Source organism: Trichosurus vulpecula, chromosome 9 (genome assembly GCF_011100635.1).
Source record: "Trichosurus vulpecula isolate mTriVul1 chromosome 9, mTriVul1.pri, whole genome shotgun sequence".
Classification (NCBI taxonomy): Eukaryota; Metazoa; Chordata; class Mammalia; order Diprotodontia; family Phalangeridae; genus Trichosurus; species Trichosurus vulpecula.
This window is the reverse complement of record NC_050581.1, coordinates 36,261,368-36,281,503: the sequence shown is the minus strand read 5'-3', so window position 1 is coordinate 36,281,503 and position 20,136 is coordinate 36,261,368. Positions and strand designations below refer to the sequence as shown.

Here is a 20,136-nt window from a genome sequence, read left to right as displayed (position 1 = left end):
AGAAGTGTGGGGAGTTACAGATGTAAAATGTTACATGCGCTTTCACTGTATTATTAGTCTTATATAATTGGTTTTACTTTATTACAAGAGACCTTTCATGAAATGGGAGTTATCTATAAATGTCATAATGAAAATACAAAGTATTGATAAAAGCGTTTTATAAAATGGATAAAATTTGGGGGTGAGCAGAAGTAGGAGGGAGAATGTTATAGTTTTCTCTGAAAAAGACATTAGGAGCTCCTAAACTTCCAAAGATTTCATTAAAATACTTTTACAATTTGTTGGGTCATTTCCCCCCACAAGGTAGGTACTTTCTCCTTTCCCTTTGATACTGTGAAAGCTTGTATTACCTACAAGGAGAGAGAGAAAAATTAAGAAAACAAATTCAAATATGCAGTAAATTCATTGAAATAATTTTTCTTATGAACTAAATCACTTAAGTCATCCCACAGATTCAGATCAACCATCTTTTTGTCTTGAGTTTTAGGGGTTTGAACAAGGAGAAGAAGGACAATTAATTTTAAAGCTGTGCATAAATCTAGTTGAATCTTACACTTCTGTTTGAATATTTGACAAATCTGCTGGATGTGACAAAATAAAGAATTAGCTTTTTTCTGATGAGTATTTACACTGTTCATGATGTTGTTCACAGATCAATGGCACTGTAACAGAAAATATGTCTTTAGCTGATGCCCGAAAACTGATAGAGAAATCAAGAGGGAAACTCCAGCTAGTAGTCCTGAGAGACAGCAAGCAGACTCTAATCAATATACCTTCATTACATGACAGTGACTCAGAAGTAGAAGGTAAGATAGTATGTGGGCTGACATAAGGTGAGTTTAGTTTAAGGAATGATACTATTTTCTTTGTCTTTGTTTACTTTCATATAACATCCAGAAAAAGAAGGATATAGACATATAAATTCAAAAAATAATTAGAAAATCCCATTTCATATTTAAATGTTTATACTCTAATTGCAAAAGGTTAGTAATGATTAGTTTGACTAACCCTTTATCGTTTGGTCACAGATGTTTTCATATGAAAGAGCTAGTGCTTTCTCTCTCTCTCTCTCTCTCTCTCTCTCTCTCTCTCTTCTCTGGAAACTCAAACCTACTTGTAAAATTCCAAGAGGAGTTATTTTAGACTAACTGGCCTGTAATCAGGCAGAACTTGTTCCCAAATTAAAGATTATCCCTTTTAAATTTTACAAAATAAAACTCAGGAATTTTCTAATTGTTCTTCCTTTTTACAATTCGTGGCAGTGAGCAAACATTGAGTGTAAGGCCAAGCTGAAGGGGATAAAATAAAAGTTTGAATAGAGTTCTGTACTTGTTTTCAACAACCTTGAATTTTAAGGGAATTAAGTCTTTCACATGAATAGGTATAATTTTTTAAAAAATATGTTTTAATATAGTCTAACTTTAAGAAATTGGGGGTGGATCAGGGTTAGGTGACTTGTCCAATAGTCACATGGCTAGTAAGTGTCCGAGGCCAGATTTGAACTTAGGTCCTCCTGACTCCAGAGCTGGTGCTCTATCCGCTGTGCCACCTAGCTGCCCCAATAAATAGTTATAATTTTTAAAATTTGTAGTATGAGAAGAACAAAGTTCTAGATCAAAGGAAGGAAATATCATGCCTAACTCATTGTTGGGGGATGGTAGTAGAGCAGAACCTGGGTTCTGGGAAAGGCTTCCTTGTAGAGAGGGCATTTGTTTTGGACCTTGAAGTATATAGGCAAGTTATTCTAGGTTTAGGTAACTGCGTGCGCAAAGGTAGGGAGGTAGGAAAATGTAGGAGGAACATTTGATGAACAGCTGAGTGATCCAGATTCCCTGGCACCTAGAGTGTATGAATTGTAATAATATGAAATAAGGCTGGAAATGTAGAATGGAATAAGATCATAGAGGATGCCAGAATAAGAAATTTGGGTTTTTATTTAGTGCCTGTTGGAGAGCCCTTGAAGATTGTAAGCAGCAGAGTGGCATGTCCAGAGTAGTACATTCAGAAATTTTAAACTTCCAAAGAAGTGAGTGGGATGGACCACAGAAACTAAAGGCTAAAAAAAAAACAAACCTGAAGATAAATTAGGAAGTTAGTCTAAGCAGGAACTAAGTATGACTTCAACTAGAGTGGTAGAAGTGGTGTTAGGTGATAGATGAAAAAGATAATACGGAAGTAGAATTAATAATAAAACTTGATGATGTGGAAGAGGAGGAAGGTTAAGAATGGATGATAGCTTCAGGGTTTTGAGCCTGGAGGACTGGAATGGTGGTACTATTAACATAAAACAGTGGACTCAGGAGGAGGAAGAGGAGGATCAGATTTTGTGGGAAATAGTTGTGATGTAGTGGGAAGAATTGTACTGAGTGTCAGGAGACTTAGGTTCTGGTCCCGAATTTGCTACCAGCTACCTTAGATAAGACACTGTATTTTACTAGATTACAGATTTCTCATTAATAGGAATGAGGACATTGGGCTAAATTATCTGTATAGTTCTGTCTTTTTAAAAAATTATTCAACTATAATGAGTTTCGCTTAGGGGCTTATTGAGTTAGAAATGTTGGCATGATACCATACCTAGATGAAGTTTGGCATATAGTTGGAAATCTAAGTCAAGAACTTATGGTAAAGGTAGGATCTAAAAATGAAGATTGAAATCCTTCTGTACAGAGATGATGGTTAAGGCCATTCCCATGAAGAAGAGTATAAAATAGTTGTGAGTATTTATATAGCTAGTGCTTTACATATGATAATCTCTTTTGATTCTTATGGAAGCCCGGTGAGGTGTTATTATCCCAACTTTTCAGATGAGGAAACTGAGCCTGAGAGATCCAGTGACTGATCCAGAATCACACAATGTCTGAAGCAGGATTCAAACTCCAAGTCACTATCTTCCTTAGCTGCCTGAGAGCTAAAAGAAAGGAAAAGCAGAAAGAAAGAATCCAAACTGGCTACCTACCATTTGTGTGGGCAGCACTTTGAGTCTTAGTAAAAGAGTAGTTTAAAGGATAAGTAGGCAGTCTAATCATTTGGAAATAATACACTAGGATTGCCTTACACTAGAACATTAGACAACCAAATCTCTTTTTAAAAGTAGTAAGGCATTGTTCAAGTTAAGTTTCTATATGACAGGATTTGAATCTAGCTATAACATAGAATTAAACATGTTGGGTATTTCCTACTTGTTTAGGTCCTTTCTCTCCCATGGAAAAACTAGTTGAAAATATGAATTTCTTGAGTTTAATAGGTTGCCTTCTTGTCTCTCAAATGCCTTTATGACAGGCAGCAGTCTATTACCATAAAATTGTAAAACTTTCCAACTATTTTCATGCGTAGGGCACCATAAGTGGGAAAAGTCAGTACCTTTCACTAATCCAAGAGTTCTTAAAACCTGGGGGAGATGTCTGAACTTGTTATTCATTCCCTTTGTTAGTCCTACATATTTTATGTAATTAAGAATATTGTACTGAGAAGAGGCTGTAGGTTTCAGCAGATTGTCAGAGGGTTCCATAACACAAAATAGATTAAGAATCCCTGCTGTCATCAGTGAAAATAATAAGGTTGTGGGGGAGATTATACAAGAATGAGACCTGAACCCCATTTTCAAAGAACTATTTAGGGGGAGGAAACATACATCTGAGACAACACAAGGGTGCAACTTCACAGTGGAATTTTGGGTAGTGATTTAAGAAGTTGCCTGAAATTCTAAAACAGGTTCCTCTTTCTTAATTTTATTAATGTTTTCCTTTAAAACTCACTTTTTTGCTTGAGGAATAACAGAATACTGTGCATTCCCTGCCTCTTCTCTTTTTCATGTTTTATGCCTAGAAACTCTTAGAATTTCAATTAAATATTTTAATAATGTGCTTTTTTTTACTTCAAAAACTAGATATCTCGGAAATAGAATCAAACCGATCATTTTCTCCAGATGAGAGGAGGCCCCATTGTTCTGATTTTGATTATCATTCCTCAAATGAAAAGCTGAAAGAGAGGGCAAAGTAAGATGGTACCTTTTATTTATTGCCTTTAGGCTGTATTTCACTCACATTTTAAGAACATGCATAATTTATAAAGTATATGTTTTTTTTTTTCCATTTGACTTCAAGAGAGGATACACCAACTAGGCTTTCCAAGATGGGAGCAACACCCACACCATTTAAATCCACTGGTGATACTGTTACAGCTGTTGTCTCAGAAAACAATAAGGAATCCAAATACCAAGATGACCTCCCAGGTAAGGATTTAATTTAATTTTTAAAAAGTAAAAATAAATGGGGGTTTAAAAAAACCTGTTAAAAATCTTTTCTTCAGTATTTCAGCTCATACATGAACACCACTGTCTCTTAATAATGCTTCCCTTTCTCTCCCCCAGTTTTTTTTTAATTTTTTAAAAAATTTTTGCAGGGGGTAAGACAGGGCAATTGGGGTTAAGTGACTTGCCCAAGGTCACACAGCTAGTAAGTGTGTCAGGTGTCTGAGACAGGATTTGAACTCAGATCCTTCTGACTCCAGGGCTGGTGCTCTACTCACTGTGCCAACTAGTGGCCCCTTGCCCCAGTTTTCTTAATGAGGCTAATCTTCCCACTTACCCAGACTCCAAACCCCAAAGTCATCTTTGACTCCTTCTCTCTCTCCCCCTCCATGTCCAATCAGTTTCTTAAATTTTTGGAGGTTCTATCTGCATAATCTCTTTCAATTAACTCCTCCTTCCACTTAATACTATTATACTTCAGATCTTTAACAGTTCTCAATTAAATTGTGTTAAAATAGCCAAATAACCAGTCTCCCTGCCTCTAGTCCATATGTTCCTAAAGTGGATGATACCACCCCCTAAGGGGTGCTGGAATGATGGGGGGCAGTATTAGGTTTGATTGCAATTGGGGGGGGTGTTGAATAAAAATAAGGGGGCAGTAAAAGCATAAGGAAAGAAGAGAAGATAAGAAAATTTTGAAAAATCATTCATACATGTTTCATATATTGTGTAAGAGTTAAAGTCATAGCGATTACATTATTTTCAAAATAAACACACAAACTGCAAGGTATAACCAATCAGCGGTCAAGTCTGCTGACAAGTCTCAACAAGCAAGTGTTGGCAGGTCAGCATGTCGCCCATTATTGGGAAGTCCGGCATTCATTGACAGGAATATGTGTGTGCAATGACTTGTTTACAATACGATATTATGTGGTTACATGATGTAATATTGCATCATCAAAATTTCAATGCAGGAAAAGCCCCACAAATTTAAAATAAATCACTAAATTTAAGAAGCATCATTTAAAAATTTTTTTTTGAAATCATGCACATTTCAAAAAAAAAATCATTAAAGGGTTAAAGAAAATAGATTTCCAGGGGAATGCTGAGTAATTTTTTTTTTTTTAAAGAGTGCAGTAGGCCAAAAAGTTTGGGAACCTCTGCAGTCTAGTCTCTCCTTTCTCCAATCTGTTTTTGATGCTGCTGCCAAGGTCTGATCACTTCACCTGCATGATCAAAACTTTCTTTGGCTCTTAGTTGCCTATGGAAAAATGATGGCCTCCTTATCTTTGCATGTAAAGCTCTCTACAATCTGAATCCAAGTTACCCTTCAATTCTTATTTCACACACATTTAATTTGGCCGAATTACTAATTTTTTAAAATTTCTTCCTGCTTTTTCTAGCCTTTATATATCTGTAACAACAACCCCCCCCATCCCTAGAATGCATTAACCCCTTATTTATCTTCATTTCTTAAAGCCTTCTTCCTTCAAGGCACTCAGTTGTACTTCTTACAGGTAGCTTGCCTTCCTTCAGCAGAATGAAAGTTTTTTTTCTTCCTCAGATTTTCCAAAAGTACTTTTCAGGATTCCCTCCTTGTTCTTTGCCCCTATCAAACCTGTATTATACTTACTTCACTTCATATTTTATCCATCTCTTTTTAAACCCTAAGCTTCTTAAGGTCAGAAATTGTGTTGTTATATCACTACCTAACACAGTGACTTGTACATATTAAGTACTTAATAAATATTTTGGTGAATCTGAAATAATTCCCTTGTTAATATTGGACACTTTTTTTTAAAAAATGCAGTTACTCAACCTAAAGCAGCACCAAGAACTTTTCTTCGGCCAAGTCCTGAAGACGAAGCGATATATGGGTACGTTCTTACTCTCCCTCCTCCCCTTTTCCCCTATTCAAAGGAATCTGTTCTCTTAACTGTAGTCAAGTGGGGTGGGGAGAAATACCTACACACACATATGGAAATGTATGTGTATGTGTATTTACATACGTAGGTATTGACATAGTTGATGACTTTATGTGTGAAGAAAATAAAGAAATAATTACTTTGAGATACAATATTAGGTGAGATAATATTAGAGGGCAGTTAGTCCAGATTGTTGTTGACCATCTGGCATCCTGACCATGGCTAGGCAGTTCAGTTAGTCTGTCAACTCCTTTTTCTCGTCTTAAAATCAAAATGCTAATACATCCTACCGAACTTAAAGGGTGACTTAAGGAAAGTTCTTTGTAAACTTCAAAAGAGTTGTTTGGAGGGAATGGCTGATGCTGTAGCCTGTGGTAGAGCTCAGTCCTGATTTATTCATTCGTTTATATTATTACAAAACAGTTGTTTGCATTAGTGTTATGCAGGGCATGTCTGTGTATACACCTGTATGATGGATCGTTATTTTTTCCACTCCCACACCCTCCCTTTTTTTTTTTTTTTCTACAGCCTATAGCAGGTAGGACAGGGATGTTGCTATAAAGATGTGGAAGAGAAAGAAAAGGCATAACTATAATGTGATTGGACTGATTTTTATTTGTGATATATAGATTTAGTCCATTGCATTATAGTGCCACCCCACCCTGCCCCACTACAAGAATCCTTTACTATAATGCTGTTGTCTTATAACATAATCTAATGCTCTATAGTGTAAGCCCATTTTAAAGTCTTGCGGAATTTGAGTAGCTAAACTCCATTGGTCCAAGATAGGTATGATTTACATACACTGTCAGTACAGTGAATAGGAGTGTTAATGCTTTAACACTTGACTATATTTCTTGCAAAGGCAATAAAAAATGTATTTTCACAGAGACAGATGACTTCTTTCCATCTTTATACAAGGTTTTGCATTTTGTTTTTGTGGTTTTGTGTTTGCGGTTTTGTCATTGAATTGTGGAAACTTTCTTTACCAGTGCAGATTGGCAAATGTCTATAACTGAGAGTTGCCTGGGGGTTAAGTGACTAGCATCTGGCTGACAGTACACTTTGGCTGGCATAGTGCTTTAAGGTTTGCAAAGCACTTTATGCATATTATCTCATTTTGTTCTCACTGTGCTGCTATTCTGTAGTTATGCTATTATCCTCCCCATTTTACAGCTGAGAAAAGTCAAGTAACTTGCCTGTCAGTACAGCAAAAAAGATTCTTTATGGCTTATTTTTTGTGCCTCCAAAATATTTCAGCTAAAGGACCTGGCATTTAAAACTACACAGTTCTTTTATTTGCAGTTCTATCGAGAGCCACACAATCAATGCCTCTCCTGCCGACAAAATGGCACCTCGTTCCATCAGGGTTAAAGGCCATAACCATAAGAGTAGGCAGCCAGTGTGGGACAGTGAAAAGAACACTACCTGTAGAGTTAAAGGATCTGGGTTCAAATACTTCCTCTGACTCATACTATATTAGTATGATCTTAGACAAGTCACTTAGCCTTTTGTAATTACATTTTCCTCATCTATAAAAAGAAAGTACTGGATTAAGTGGCTTTTTGAAGTTCCTTCCTTCTGTAGACTTGTGATCCAAAGATATAAATGCTAACATAATCGTGCAAAGTTGTTAAAAATATGTTATAATTGGGGGAAGCTAGGTGGCGCAGTGTATAGACCACCAGCCCTGGAGTCAGGAGGACCTGAGTTCAAGTTCGGCCTCAGACACTTGACACACTTACTAGCTGTGTGACCTTGGGCAAGTCAATTAACCCCAATTGCCTTGCCTTTCCCCCTCCAAAAAATAAAAATAAAAAAAGTTCTAATTAGATGAGCTACCAGAAAGAAACATGGAATCTAATTATGAGAGAAATTTGGAAATGATTATAGAGAAGAATACATAGTGAGGATTTAAGGTCCTAGCATCTGTTAATTTTCAGTTCACTCCTCATCATATATCTTATATTTTCCAGGTGCTTTCCTGTAATTTTTCATAATTGGGTTATTTTTATTCTATACAATTAAATTGTTCCTGTAGAAGAAAAAACAAAATCAGAACTCTATTTAAATCTCTGTCTTTCCCCACTAATTTGCATGCTTAGGGAAAAAAGTGTAACATGGAAAAAGATTTCCTCAATAACTGAACATAAAAGCTTTTTCAAAATTAAAAAAAATTAAACCATTTTTATGAGCATCTCTCTAAAACATAAAATAGAGACTTTTATTGGTAATTCAGGGACTTTATTACAAAAATCATTTGTTGCACTAAGCCTCCTTTACTGTGAGGCTGTGTGTCACTTCTGACAGTCCCCACCTCTAGCAATCCTCCCTTCCCCCACTTCCTAATTTTTTGTTGTTCCTTCATTTTTAATCTTCTTTGGGCTGGAAAAAAAATACACCATAAGAGAGAGCCCAAGGAACTCTCTTATGAGTAGAGTATATACATGAACTTTGAATTCACAGAGTTTATACCATCTATTTCAGTGGCTCAAAGGCCCAGTTCTTGGCTGTGTTCCAAATAGTTGAGGTCACTGGATAAGAGGCCTTTGGGTAAGGTATAACTCTGTTTTAGGAGTCATTTCTGTGATCGTCCCTAGTGCAGCTTGAGGTACAGTGACAATATCTGTATTTTATAGATGTGAACATTAAATTCATCATGGCCAAGTGATTCCCCTCACTCAGTGAAGTAGATTAGAATGCATGTTCTTTAGATTTCCAGTCCGCTAAGGAGTCCAGTAGACCTTACTGTGTGGCTATATTTACAAAGCTTTATGGCACCATTAGCAGTCTGTGAGGAAGCAATTCTCTGAAATGATATCATTTAAATCTTTCTTTATCAACACTACCTCCCTTTTATTGAATCTTTTTTTTTAATCTCTTTCTTTCTTCTCTGCTGGGGCATATCTTTCTAGCCCAAACACCAAAATGGTGAAATTCAAGAAAGGAGATAGTGTAGGCCTCCGATTGGCTGGTGGAAATGATGTTGGGATATTTGTGGCTGGCATTCAAGAAGGAACTTCGGCAGAACAAGAGGGTCTACAAGAAGGAGACCAAATTCTAAAGGTAAGCATGGTCATTGCTAGAACTTTGTCCTATTTATTGGAATCATTTGAGAGCAATGGAGTTTTTTTTAACTAGTGATTTTGAAGACAGTGAATAGCACAAACAAATTCATAGGAGTACACTAGATGAGCAATTTTCATTGACATTGAACATTGCTTACTAATCCTTCTTTGGATTCTGCCTCTACGTACCATGGAGCTGACAAGAGCTAGGATCGGATTTTGAGAGAAGAATTGATAGGTATCTGAGGATTTCTTTAGTACTCTGTATACTTAGGAAGACAGCTTTCTATCTCTGACTTTTGGAGTGAACTATAACTTTTCAAAAAGTTAGTTTTAAAATACTTGAATATAAAAGCATTTTTTCTTAAAAAGCAAACTTGAGCTCCTGTTTCTTTGTAGAAAGGGAGTCACTAGCTTAAATAAATGTTTTGTCATATAGTAATGGCTCAGGAATTTGGTTTTCTGATTAACCAGCTATGCATTTAACTAAAAGTTACTGTACATACTAGGTATGGATGACTAATTGTATTTTTCCTCCAAAATAGATTTATCAATGTTCCCTCTCCCTTTTTTTACATTGCTGTCACTTCCCACTGACCCCATCATCATCAAATAGAACCCTCCTATATATCAAAGAAGTAAAGTCAAACAAAATAAATCAACAAATTGGCTTCTATTTATAATCTACCACTTCTCTAGTGAGAAGTGATGACCAGTTTTCAAAGAATTAAAGTACTGAAATGTGAGAAGTACATTGGCTATAATTTCTTCTTTCTTTAATGATTCTGAAGGTAATAATTCAGATCTTTCAGTGCCTCATCATTGTGAAGATCAGAAACAATTGCATTGCAGATATTCGGAAGTGCTGGTTAGTCAATCAGTCAATAAACATTTACTCTGTGTTACCCAGTGGGGATACAAATGGAAGCAAAAAGAAAAACAGTCACTGCCCTCAAGGAGCTTCCATTCTAATGAGGGAAGACAACATTAAAAAAAAGTTAAAAAGTGGTGGAGGACCTGCTCATGATAGGGGGATCCTTCCTGAAAATGAAGGTTCTAAGACAAACTTATCAATGGGAGAAAGGGGACACAGGGTTGCAAACAATGAGGAAATTTGGATCTTGGTTTTTAGAACATTGGATAAGCCAGCCTCATCATTTGGGTTTCTTATGTTAGGCTGTTAGCATAAAGCCAGTGAATTTCCAGTTTTTATATTTGCTTAGTTCTTCAGTTCTACTTCTAGCAAATATAAGGAAAAAAGGTGTTAGGAAAATGTCAAAATGGTTATAGATTAAGGGAAAAGATTGAGGTGATAGGGAGATCAGATCTAGTAATTGTCTCTCAAGGAAGAGGATTGTAGAAGTAAGAACAGGATAGTCTTCTTTCTCTCTCACTATTGGCTCCATTGTGGGAGAAAGTGGTATTATTTCTGGAGCAAATGAAAGGCAAACTTTGATCATGAGCTCTGTTAATGCTTTCCACTGAAATAGTAGACTCCCCACTGGTACCAGTTGAGATTCCAGAAGGGTAAATTTACAGAAGTCTCAGAGTGAGGTTGAAAAGATGGCACATGACACTAAAAAATATTGTTCAAAATGGTATAGGTATTAGGCACAATTGAAGGGTAACTCAGAATAATAAAAGTTTACCAAACAAATAGTAACTTTTAAGAAATGTACACATGAGAAGAGTGAATATCTGGAATAATTCAAGACCTAAATGATACAATGACCTAGAAATTTGGGAGACAGAGACATTTTTTTAATGCTCCCCAAATCTAAATCCCAGTAACAAACCTGAAAAGCTCATCTAAGGAATACTTGGATCTCTGCATCAGATATTAAAGACACAGTGGTTTTTTCAGTGTGTGGAAAGTAATAACATTCAACATTTATACCTAACAAAGTGTTTTGTTTCCTACTGTCGTCCTGGCAATGTGGGAGAAGCTGCAGGATCTAACTTTTCCAACTAAGTGCTCCTATCTGGAGATCAGGAAGTAGGTTATTCTTATTCTTATGCCCAATTAAATTTTGTATTAATTACTCCCCCTCCCCCCACAAAAGCACTTAATTCTGCAAAGCAGAGGAGAATGGTGTTGCCTTTTGTGCTAGAGAAGCAACTAAGTTGAATTAATGAATTGTAATCTGTAGCTGATACAGAATCCTCTTCAGGCCCAGAACAGACATGGATACACCCCTTTGACTACTAAATAACTAATGAAAGAAGATATTTGTTGGAGAGCATTATACAGTCTAACCTTACGTATAGAAATGTCACGGTTGCTTTTCTTAATTTAGTTTGTTTCAGAGTTGCTCTACCAGTGCCCATATTGAAAGTAAGGTTAATTACTTTCATACACTAATCTCTTCTGCCTCCAGTTTGTGGTGCCTCTTCACAGTTCACCTTTTTACTTTTATAAACTGAAATATGGTGAAATAGGACAAGTGTGCTTTGGTAATAACAGAGAAGTATGCTAGGACTACAGCACTTTGGGTTTTGAATTAATGCTGTTGAATGATAGATGGGACAGAGGTTACACTGAAGGTTACACTGAAGGTTTTCCTTCTGTTATCAACCTAGAAGTGACCAAGGGAAACTTTCCCTTTTACAATCCTGTTTATGAAGGGGAAGTATTTTTAAATACTGAAGAAGTTATTTGTTTTATACATAATGCAGTTTCATTAAAGGCAAGAGTTACCATGAAGAGAGGTAGCATGACCTTATTAGAGGGTTGGGGGTGGGAGGAGAGAAGGAGAAAGAGACAAATAGAAACAATAAGACCCAACTTTGAATACTGCCTCTGATATTGGCTGTGTGATCCTGAGGAAGTCAACTTAATCTCTTTGTGCCCCAAGCAACTCTGTAATATACTCTAACTTGTAGAAGAGTTGCTGATTTGCCTTGGTGAAGGAAATTTCTTTTCCTGGGAAGTTCCTTACATATGTAATATCTTCAGTTGAGACCAAAAAAAGTGGCAAGCATATGTTTAGACTAACTAATACCCATGCTAATTTAAAATCATTTTTCTTTCCTTTCTTTACTCAGAATCATTGTATTTGATTGCTCAGTCACTCTTGTTAGAGCTTATGATGTCCATCATTCTGTCTCCATCCCATGCTACCTTTCCTCATTACCACCACTACCCCACATTTTACTTAATATCATTCCATTCATTTCTATAAAATTGAAGAGTCTTTAGTATACATATCATTTTTTTCCTATGGTAGACTTAAAAAAAATTATTTTCAGCTACCAGTCCCAATCAGCTTTCAAAATCCAGAACTAGAAATACAAATTGTGTCCCTTTTATTTGAACTACATTTAGATTTGACTTGCCTCCTTATATTCTGCACCTAGTTTGTGCTGAAAAATAAAGTGGTAGTCTTCTATTCAGAATTATAGGAAAGGGGCTAGACTTCTCAGTTAAGGAAACTTCCTCTACCAATGGAGGTCAGTGTCACTTGTGCTTATAAAGCTTAAGGAGTTACTTAGAACACTGCCCAGGGTCACATAATCAGTATGTGTTAGACATAGAACTTGAATCCAAATGTTCCTGGGTTAGCTCTCTAACCACTATGCCACAGCTTCTTTTATAGAACTCTACATAGTTTAAAAAAAAAAACTTTAAAAAGAATTTGACAGAGCATAATAGTATAAATAGAATACAAAATGCATGGGGGGGAAGGGACATGGACATGTTATGTTCTCTGTCTCTCCTGCCTGGAATTTTCTCCCTCCTGTCTTCCCTGGTTTCCTTCAAGTCCCAGCTAAAATCCTACCTTCTACAAGAAGGATCTCCCCACCCTCTTTAATGCTAATGCCTTCCCTTTGTTTATTTTCTCTAATTTATCTGGTTTGTATGTTGTCTACCCCATTTGACTGGGAGCTCTTCAAAAGCAAGGACTGTCTTTTGCCTTCGTTTGTTTCCCCAGTACTTAATACAGTACCTGAGATGTAACGGGCACTTAATAAATTAATAAAAATGAAAAAATTAAAAAAAATAGTAAAAATCGCCATGAATCAGGTAAAGTGGAAATTTAGGGAAGGGATTGAGAAAGGATCGATGCAGCCATGGTAGTCAGGCTGGATAGAGCATCATGGTACAGAGGCTTGGGCAAACATGAGTAGAAGGTGGCACACACCAAAACTGGTAAGGAAAATAATGAAAGAGAGAAATGCAGAGTTTAACCTGGGGTCCACAGGCTATTTTCAGCGGGTTGAGGCTTTGGATGGGGGAAAACTTGTGGGCTTGGTTTATTATCTATTTTTAGTAACCTCTAGCTGAATTTTAGCCTCTCCTTCAGAGGGCCATCTCCAGTCCTCCTGATCTATATCTGGCCACTGGACATAGATGGCTCTGGAGTAAAAACTAAGGCTGCTGACCTTGAACAACCCTCCCTCACTTAAATCCAGTTCACTTGCATGTCATGGCAACACCTTCCTGATGTCATGGTCCTCTTTGAGAGTGAAGGACAAACAACAGGAACAAAAACAGCCCTTCCTTCAAACATTCTGAGAAGAGGTTCAAAGGTTTCACAAGACTGCCAAAAGTTAAGAATCCCTGACCTAGGGTTAGCTCTGAGTAAGAGAGCCTTGTATTTTTTGAAAAAAGGGATTGAAGAATAATTTATGTCCAAAAAATATCATCTCTTTGCTACTTACTTCTTTTTGCATTAGGTGAACTCTCAGGATTTCAGAGGCTTGGTTCGAGAGGATGCAGTTCTCTATCTATTAGAAATTCCCAAAGGTGAAATGGTGACTCTTTTAGCTCAGAGCAGAGCAGATGGTAAGGAAATCTTTCTTTATGTTGAGAAAAATGGTTTGGTCATTTGCATGCAGGTTGTTTAGGCCCTAACTTGTCAGGGGAAAATGCAGAAAAAATTTAACAGTAAAAAGTTTTGTTGTTAGATAAAATGAAGGAAAGTTTGTTCTCTTGTGGTAAGAGGGCAGGCTCATGAAATGTGTAGTGAGTCATGGTGGGGGGGTACCTTTGGAGGGGAAAAAAATCAGGGAAGCACAGCTCTGTGTGTATATGTTACTAATATGGTTTCATTAACAGCGTGGACTTAAAAATAAATGCATTTCTTAACAGAGAGGCTTCCTTGAGGAGCTGTAACTGAAAGCATGGTTGGGTCTCTAGCTTTTAGCTTCAGGAGCAGGGTGGATGCCATTTTTTCAATGTAAATTCATTAGTGCCTTTTGTCATAAAGAGGAAGAGGTGCGTCCCAGTAGCTTTGAATTGTGGCAGGGTAATGGAGAAAAGGGAAAGGCATTTATCATATTCTTCAGTAATGAGCTGGACTTCCAAGAGAAGATGATTTCATAGGGACATGGAAAGTAATAGACAGTGAGGGATTATCATGGTCAGCCAATCTAAAGGATGCTTGTCTTTTTCAGTATATAGGGACATTCTGGCCTGTGGCAGAGGGGACTCGTTTTTCATCAGGAGCCACTTTGAATGTGAAAAAGAATCACCTCAGAGCTTAGCATTCACAAGAGGGGAGATTTTCAGGGTAGTGGATACACTGTATGATGGCAAGCTGGGTAACTGGCTGGCTGTGAGAATTGGAAATGAACTGGAAAAAGGCATAATTCCAAATAAAAGCAGGTATGTGAAATACTACATTCATAAGTACTGAATAAAAGGAAAAATCCTCAAACCCTGGGTCATCTAATCAAATTTATCATGAAGTACCCTGCCTTCATCTCTTTCCTGTAAATTGGGCTTAAAGATGAAAGGAGCTGTAATGGATCCATCAGCTCAGTCGTTATGTATGTTTGACATGCACACAACTGTTCCACCTCATGTTGACGTTTGAATCATTTCCAAGGCAGTATTTATTCTTACTGTACACGGCTGAAACTAAGAGTACATAATGTACATATTAGGAATGAGCAGTTCTTGTCTGGAACTTGAGTTTGTTATTCAATCCAAACTCCCAGGAAAAGGGCTATGAACCTTTTGTCCACTCAGTAAATACTTGTTGATTCACTGACCTTGAGCAGCCCCAGAAAAGTGGAGCTTAGTGGGCAAGTACTTTTTTTTTTTTAATTTAATTGACAGATTTTTTTCTCTTCTTCTCCAGTAAAAAAGAAAACAAAACCCTTGTAACAAAGCTAAGCAAAACAAATTTCCACAATGGCATGTCCCAAAAATATGTTTCAGTTTGTACCTTCAATCCTTCACCTCTCTGTGGGTTGGTTAGAGGGCAAATACTTTCTATAATAATAATGGCTCAGACTTAAGTAGTTCTTAAAAGTTCTTTATATTGACTAATACCAGTCTGCTCTAGAGTAAAAGGCATCTGAGTCTCCTTTAACACATTTTCAACCAATTTTTTTTAGCTAGTCTGTTTTGGTTTTTTAGCCTTACTACTATATTGTATCTTTTCTTCAGGCATAAAAGTTATCAAATTGTCGATTCTGTTAAACTGCTTAAGTTTATAACTATTTTTGACCAAGATGGCTGCCTGAAAGAAGACCATCCAGCTTCCACATACCTACTCTAGCAAAAACCCAAAATTTACACCAAACTGAATAATAATTAGAAATCCAATGAGAAACTGAATTAATTGTCCTACCCCACAATTGCACAAAAAAAAAAAAAACAGCCATGACCCTATGGGAAATGGGGCAATCAGCAAATAGCCTCTCAGTGCAACTAGAAATTGGCCAGAGAAATGTGTAGCCTGCTAAGCTCTGTGTCTGGTAACAAGAGGGGAAGACTCATTAGAGAAAGCCTTGGGGGGGAGGGGCACATTTCAGGGTCAGTAACCTATAGAAGGCACCTTGGAAGCCCTAAAGAGTGCTATTAATCAGTGTGTCACAGTAGCACTCAGGGACAGCCCAGAGGCTCCAAGGGAAGATTCTGGGGAGGGCCAACTCTAGAAGATGGAAGTCAGTACAAGAAGTGAATGACCCAAAACAAGACTAAATAGGGTTGACTACCTCACCTAAAATCATAGCAAGGGGCACTTAAATAAAGCCCCAATTCATGATGTAAAACTCGAGAGATGAGTAAACCAAAGAAGATGCACTTAGAATAAAAATATTATTGTTGATATAAAGAGTCCCTAAAAATGTAGGAGAGAGTAATTCCTTAGCAAATGCAAGCAGATATTCAAAACAAAAAAACAAGGGGTGTATGTGTGGTGAGGGGGATGAGGGGATTGTTCCATAAAGGACTAAATGAATACCTGTAATAGATGAAGCAAGAGATAAAAAATAAATGAAAACTCCAAAGGAAAAAATTGAAATGATAAATAACTTAGAAGAGAAAGTTGTAAACTTTCATTTATCTAAGTATAGGAAACCTAAGTAATGGTCTCCTTGAAAACCAGGATAGACCAAACAGAAATCAGTGACCCCATGAGGTAGCAGGAAGCAAGAAGTATTAGAACAAAATCAAAAGATTATAAAAATAGAAGACAATTTAAGGTATCTTATAAAAAACAATTGACCTGGTAAATAGGTCAAATAAAGATGATCTAAGAATCATTTGACTCCACTAAAACAATGATTAAAAAAATTAAGCATAGACATATTTCAAGAATTCATAAGTAAAAGTTGCTCATTATCTTAGAATCAAAAGGCAAAGTAAAGATAGAAAAAACCCACTGGTCATCTGAAAGAAACCCCTAAAAGAGAAGTCCTAGGGGACTCTGAAGTTAAAGAAAAAAGTATTACAAACATCTAGGAAGGAGAAATTCATTTACCAAGGAAGCACAGGCAGATTGACACAAAACTTGGTAGCTTCTACTAGAAATTAAAAGAGAGCTTGGAATACAGTATTCTGAAGGACTATATATATATGTAGTGTGTGTGTGTGTGTGTGTGTGTGTGTGTGTACATATATATATGTATATACACTTACAACCAAGAAGTACGTGCCCCATAAAACTGAGTATAATTTTTCTAGGAGAAGAGAATGTGATGGGAGAGGGGGAGGGACAGGGACCGGGCAGGGTAGGGTGGTAGACCTTTAATGGAGTGAGGATTTCTAAGCTTTTCTAATGAGAAGATCAGAGCTAAGTAGGAGTTTAGAAATATAAGAATCAAGAGAAACCTTAAAAATTTTATTTGATCAACCAGAAGAAGTTCTATGGTTATATAAAGTTACTACCATTTTTATAGGAGGAGAGCAATGTCTCTTCAAAACTTGTTGCTCAAAGGGTATTTCAAGGAGGTAAATTAAAATGTCTAAGCTCCTGAAGGAGGAGTGATTTTGTTTTGTGGGTGTGAGAAGGGGAAAGAGATAAAAATGTAAAGGAAATAAATATAGTAATATAGAAAAGTGGAAGAAGGTAGGAGGGAATCTTTCTATATCTATTAATTGGGATATGGGAAAAGATTATACAAAAATGGAGGAAGGGAGGAAAGTGAGCATCCAATGGACATCACTTATCTGAAATGGACAAAGTGAGGTTGAACACACTCAAAGTTTGGTGCAGAAATAAAACAAACTCACCAGGGCATCAGTTAGGGATCATTTTGTGGGCAGGGTTAGTAAAGGGGTAGATAATACTAGAGGGAATAGCTGGAAGCAAAATAAACTTCCTGAATCTAAAGGGGAGGAGATTAAAGAGAGGAAAAAAAAGAACTAGAATCTAAGAGCCCATCAATTGGGGAATGGCTCAACAAATTTTGATATAGGAATATAATGGAATATTACTGCTTCATAAGGAATTACCAAAGAGATGATTTCAGAGAATTCCGGGCCATATGAACTGAGGCAGTGTGAACCAGAACCAGAACAGTTCTTTTACCAGATCATGGCAAAGAAAAACAACTTTGAACAACTTAACTCTGACCAATACAATGACTAGCCATGTCTCCAAAAGACATGTGATGAAGCATGGTAATCTCTGGACAGATGATGGACTAAGATGCAGGAAAGAGACATTTTTGACATGACCATGTGGGCTCATTTTATTTGGCTGAGCTTAGTCAATACAAGGATTTTTTTTTTCACCTTTTGATTTGGAGGGAAAGGGAGGTAGCAGTGATGGTGATAAAAAAAAATAAATTGAAACCTGAAATTGAAAACAGAAGGAAATAAAAAGAAGTTCAGAAACATGTAGAGACCAGGAGAGCAGTTTTGAAAGTAATGTGTGACATTTATTATATACTTTAAAAAAAAAACCAAGTCATGTGAATTGAGATTCACATTTTCACACCAATCCTCTTTTTTTTTTGTGTTTTTGGAAATGCCTCTTTTTTTGGCATAATAAAATGTTCATAATAAAAAACAAAATTTTTAACAAGTTCACAATTGAATATTTTCTGTGTAAGTTCCCAGTTTCTCTGTGTAACATGTACCTAACACAGTCCTTTTCTGGATTCAGAAATTTAATTCCTTGTTTTATTTTATTTTATTTTTAGAGCTGAACAAATGGCCAGTGTACAGAATGCTCAGAGAGACAACTCTGGAGACAGGGCAGATTTCTGGAGAATGCGTGGCCAGAGATCTGGAATGAAAAAGAATCTGAGGAAGAGTCGAGAGGACTTGACTGCCGTAGTATCTGTTAGCACCAAATTCCCAGCTTATGAAAGGGTTCTACTTCGAGAGGGTGAGGAATATAGAAATGTGTTGCTTTTTTTCTTTTGTGGTGGCCTGTTTTCCTTCAGAATAGGGTTGTGTTAAGATCTAGTTTATCAGAGATTACCCAGACAATAAACTGTGTCAATTTCTTAGTAAAAGTGTTTTTGAAATTCTCTGAGGGAATATTTTCAGGTTTCCATTTTTTTCTTTTAAAGTCCTAACTCTCTTCTCAAGTTTGTCATCACAAAAGAACAGCAAACATTAAAGAATATTCAGTTTTACAGACAGCCCTCTTTTTTTGTGATCTGTTTGTATGGAAAAGCTCTTTTTTGGTGTTTAAGTTTATAATAATAAAGGGTTTTTTTTGTCTAAAATTGAATCTTTTCTGATTTTTATGTTCCCACTTTCTCAATGGAATGAGCCCTGATCCTATCCTTTCCTGGCTTGAGAAACTTAATTCCCTGGTTTCTTTATTTTCTTCATTCCCGGTCCCCCCCCCCCCCCTCTCTCACCCTTCCTCTCTTTCTGGGGGAAAAAAAAAGGTTTCTTTCAAACCAGATCTGTGATTTCATTAGTATAGGGAATTCTCAATGAGGAAACTTCTGCGAAAGCAAATTAATAACCTGTTCTGCAACTTAAAGTTGGAGAAAGTTGCCTGGAATATTTAGTGGTTAAGTGACTTGTTCAAAGTCAGCCAGCATATGTCAGAGGTAGGATTTGAACCCGTGTCATCCTGACTCAGAGACCAGTTTTTTTGTTGCCTGGTCCACACAGCTTCTCACATCAAATTTCACTATCCTAAAGAGTCTAGAAAACCATTTTAATTGCCCTAACAGTCAGACAGTTGTATATGTATACTGAAGACTTTTCTTGTCTCCTTTAGCTGGTTTCAAGAGGCCTGTGGTCTTGTTTGGACCTATAGCTGATATCGCTATGGAGAAGTTGGCCAATGAATTGCCTGAAGTGTTTCAAACTGCTAGTAAGTCTCACTATCATATTTTTTTTTCATTTTTGGGTTTGTGCCTTTTCAATTATTTAATTACTTATTTATGTATACAAAATATTATATTCTCTCTCAAAGTGTATCTCTCTAAAACCAAAAACATTATTTTCACAGAGACAGAACCAAAAGATGCAGGATCTGAGAAGTCCAGTGGAGTTGTGCGATTGAATACTGTGAGGCAGATTATTGAACAGGTAAGATAATTCAGGAGGCAGGTAGATGGTAAAATAGATAGGTTGTTGGGCCTGGAGTTAGAAAGACCTGAGTTCAAATGTGACCTCAGACACTTATTAGCTGTCTGACCTTAGGTAAGTCACTTAACCCCGTTTGCCTCAGTTTCCTCATCT

General features: G+C 36.7%; 1 protein-coding gene across 4 annotated transcripts in view; it reads left to right on the top strand.

The window, feature by feature from the left end:
- Positions 1–20,136, top strand: part of TJP2 (tight junction protein 2) — a 128,079-nt gene that overhangs the window by 91,962 nt on the left and 15,981 nt on the right. For all 4 annotated transcript variants that reach the window (XM_036737825.1, XM_036737824.1, XM_036737827.1 and 1 more), the window contains exons 7-16: positions 653–806; positions 3,890–3,998; positions 4,107–4,234; positions 6,063–6,129; positions 9,093–9,243; positions 13,923–14,031; positions 14,643–14,853; positions 18,627–18,814; positions 19,670–19,765; positions 19,904–19,983. In XM_036737825.1, coding sequence (XP_036593720.1) covers positions 653–806; positions 3,890–3,998; positions 4,107–4,234; positions 6,063–6,129; positions 9,093–9,243; positions 13,923–14,031; positions 14,643–14,853; positions 18,627–18,814; positions 19,670–19,765; positions 19,904–19,983 — 1,293 coding nt within the window. The remainder of the gene's footprint in view (positions 1–652; positions 807–3,889; positions 3,999–4,106; positions 4,235–6,062; positions 6,130–9,092; positions 9,244–13,922; positions 14,032–14,642; positions 14,854–18,626; positions 18,815–19,669; positions 19,766–19,903; positions 19,984–20,136) is intronic.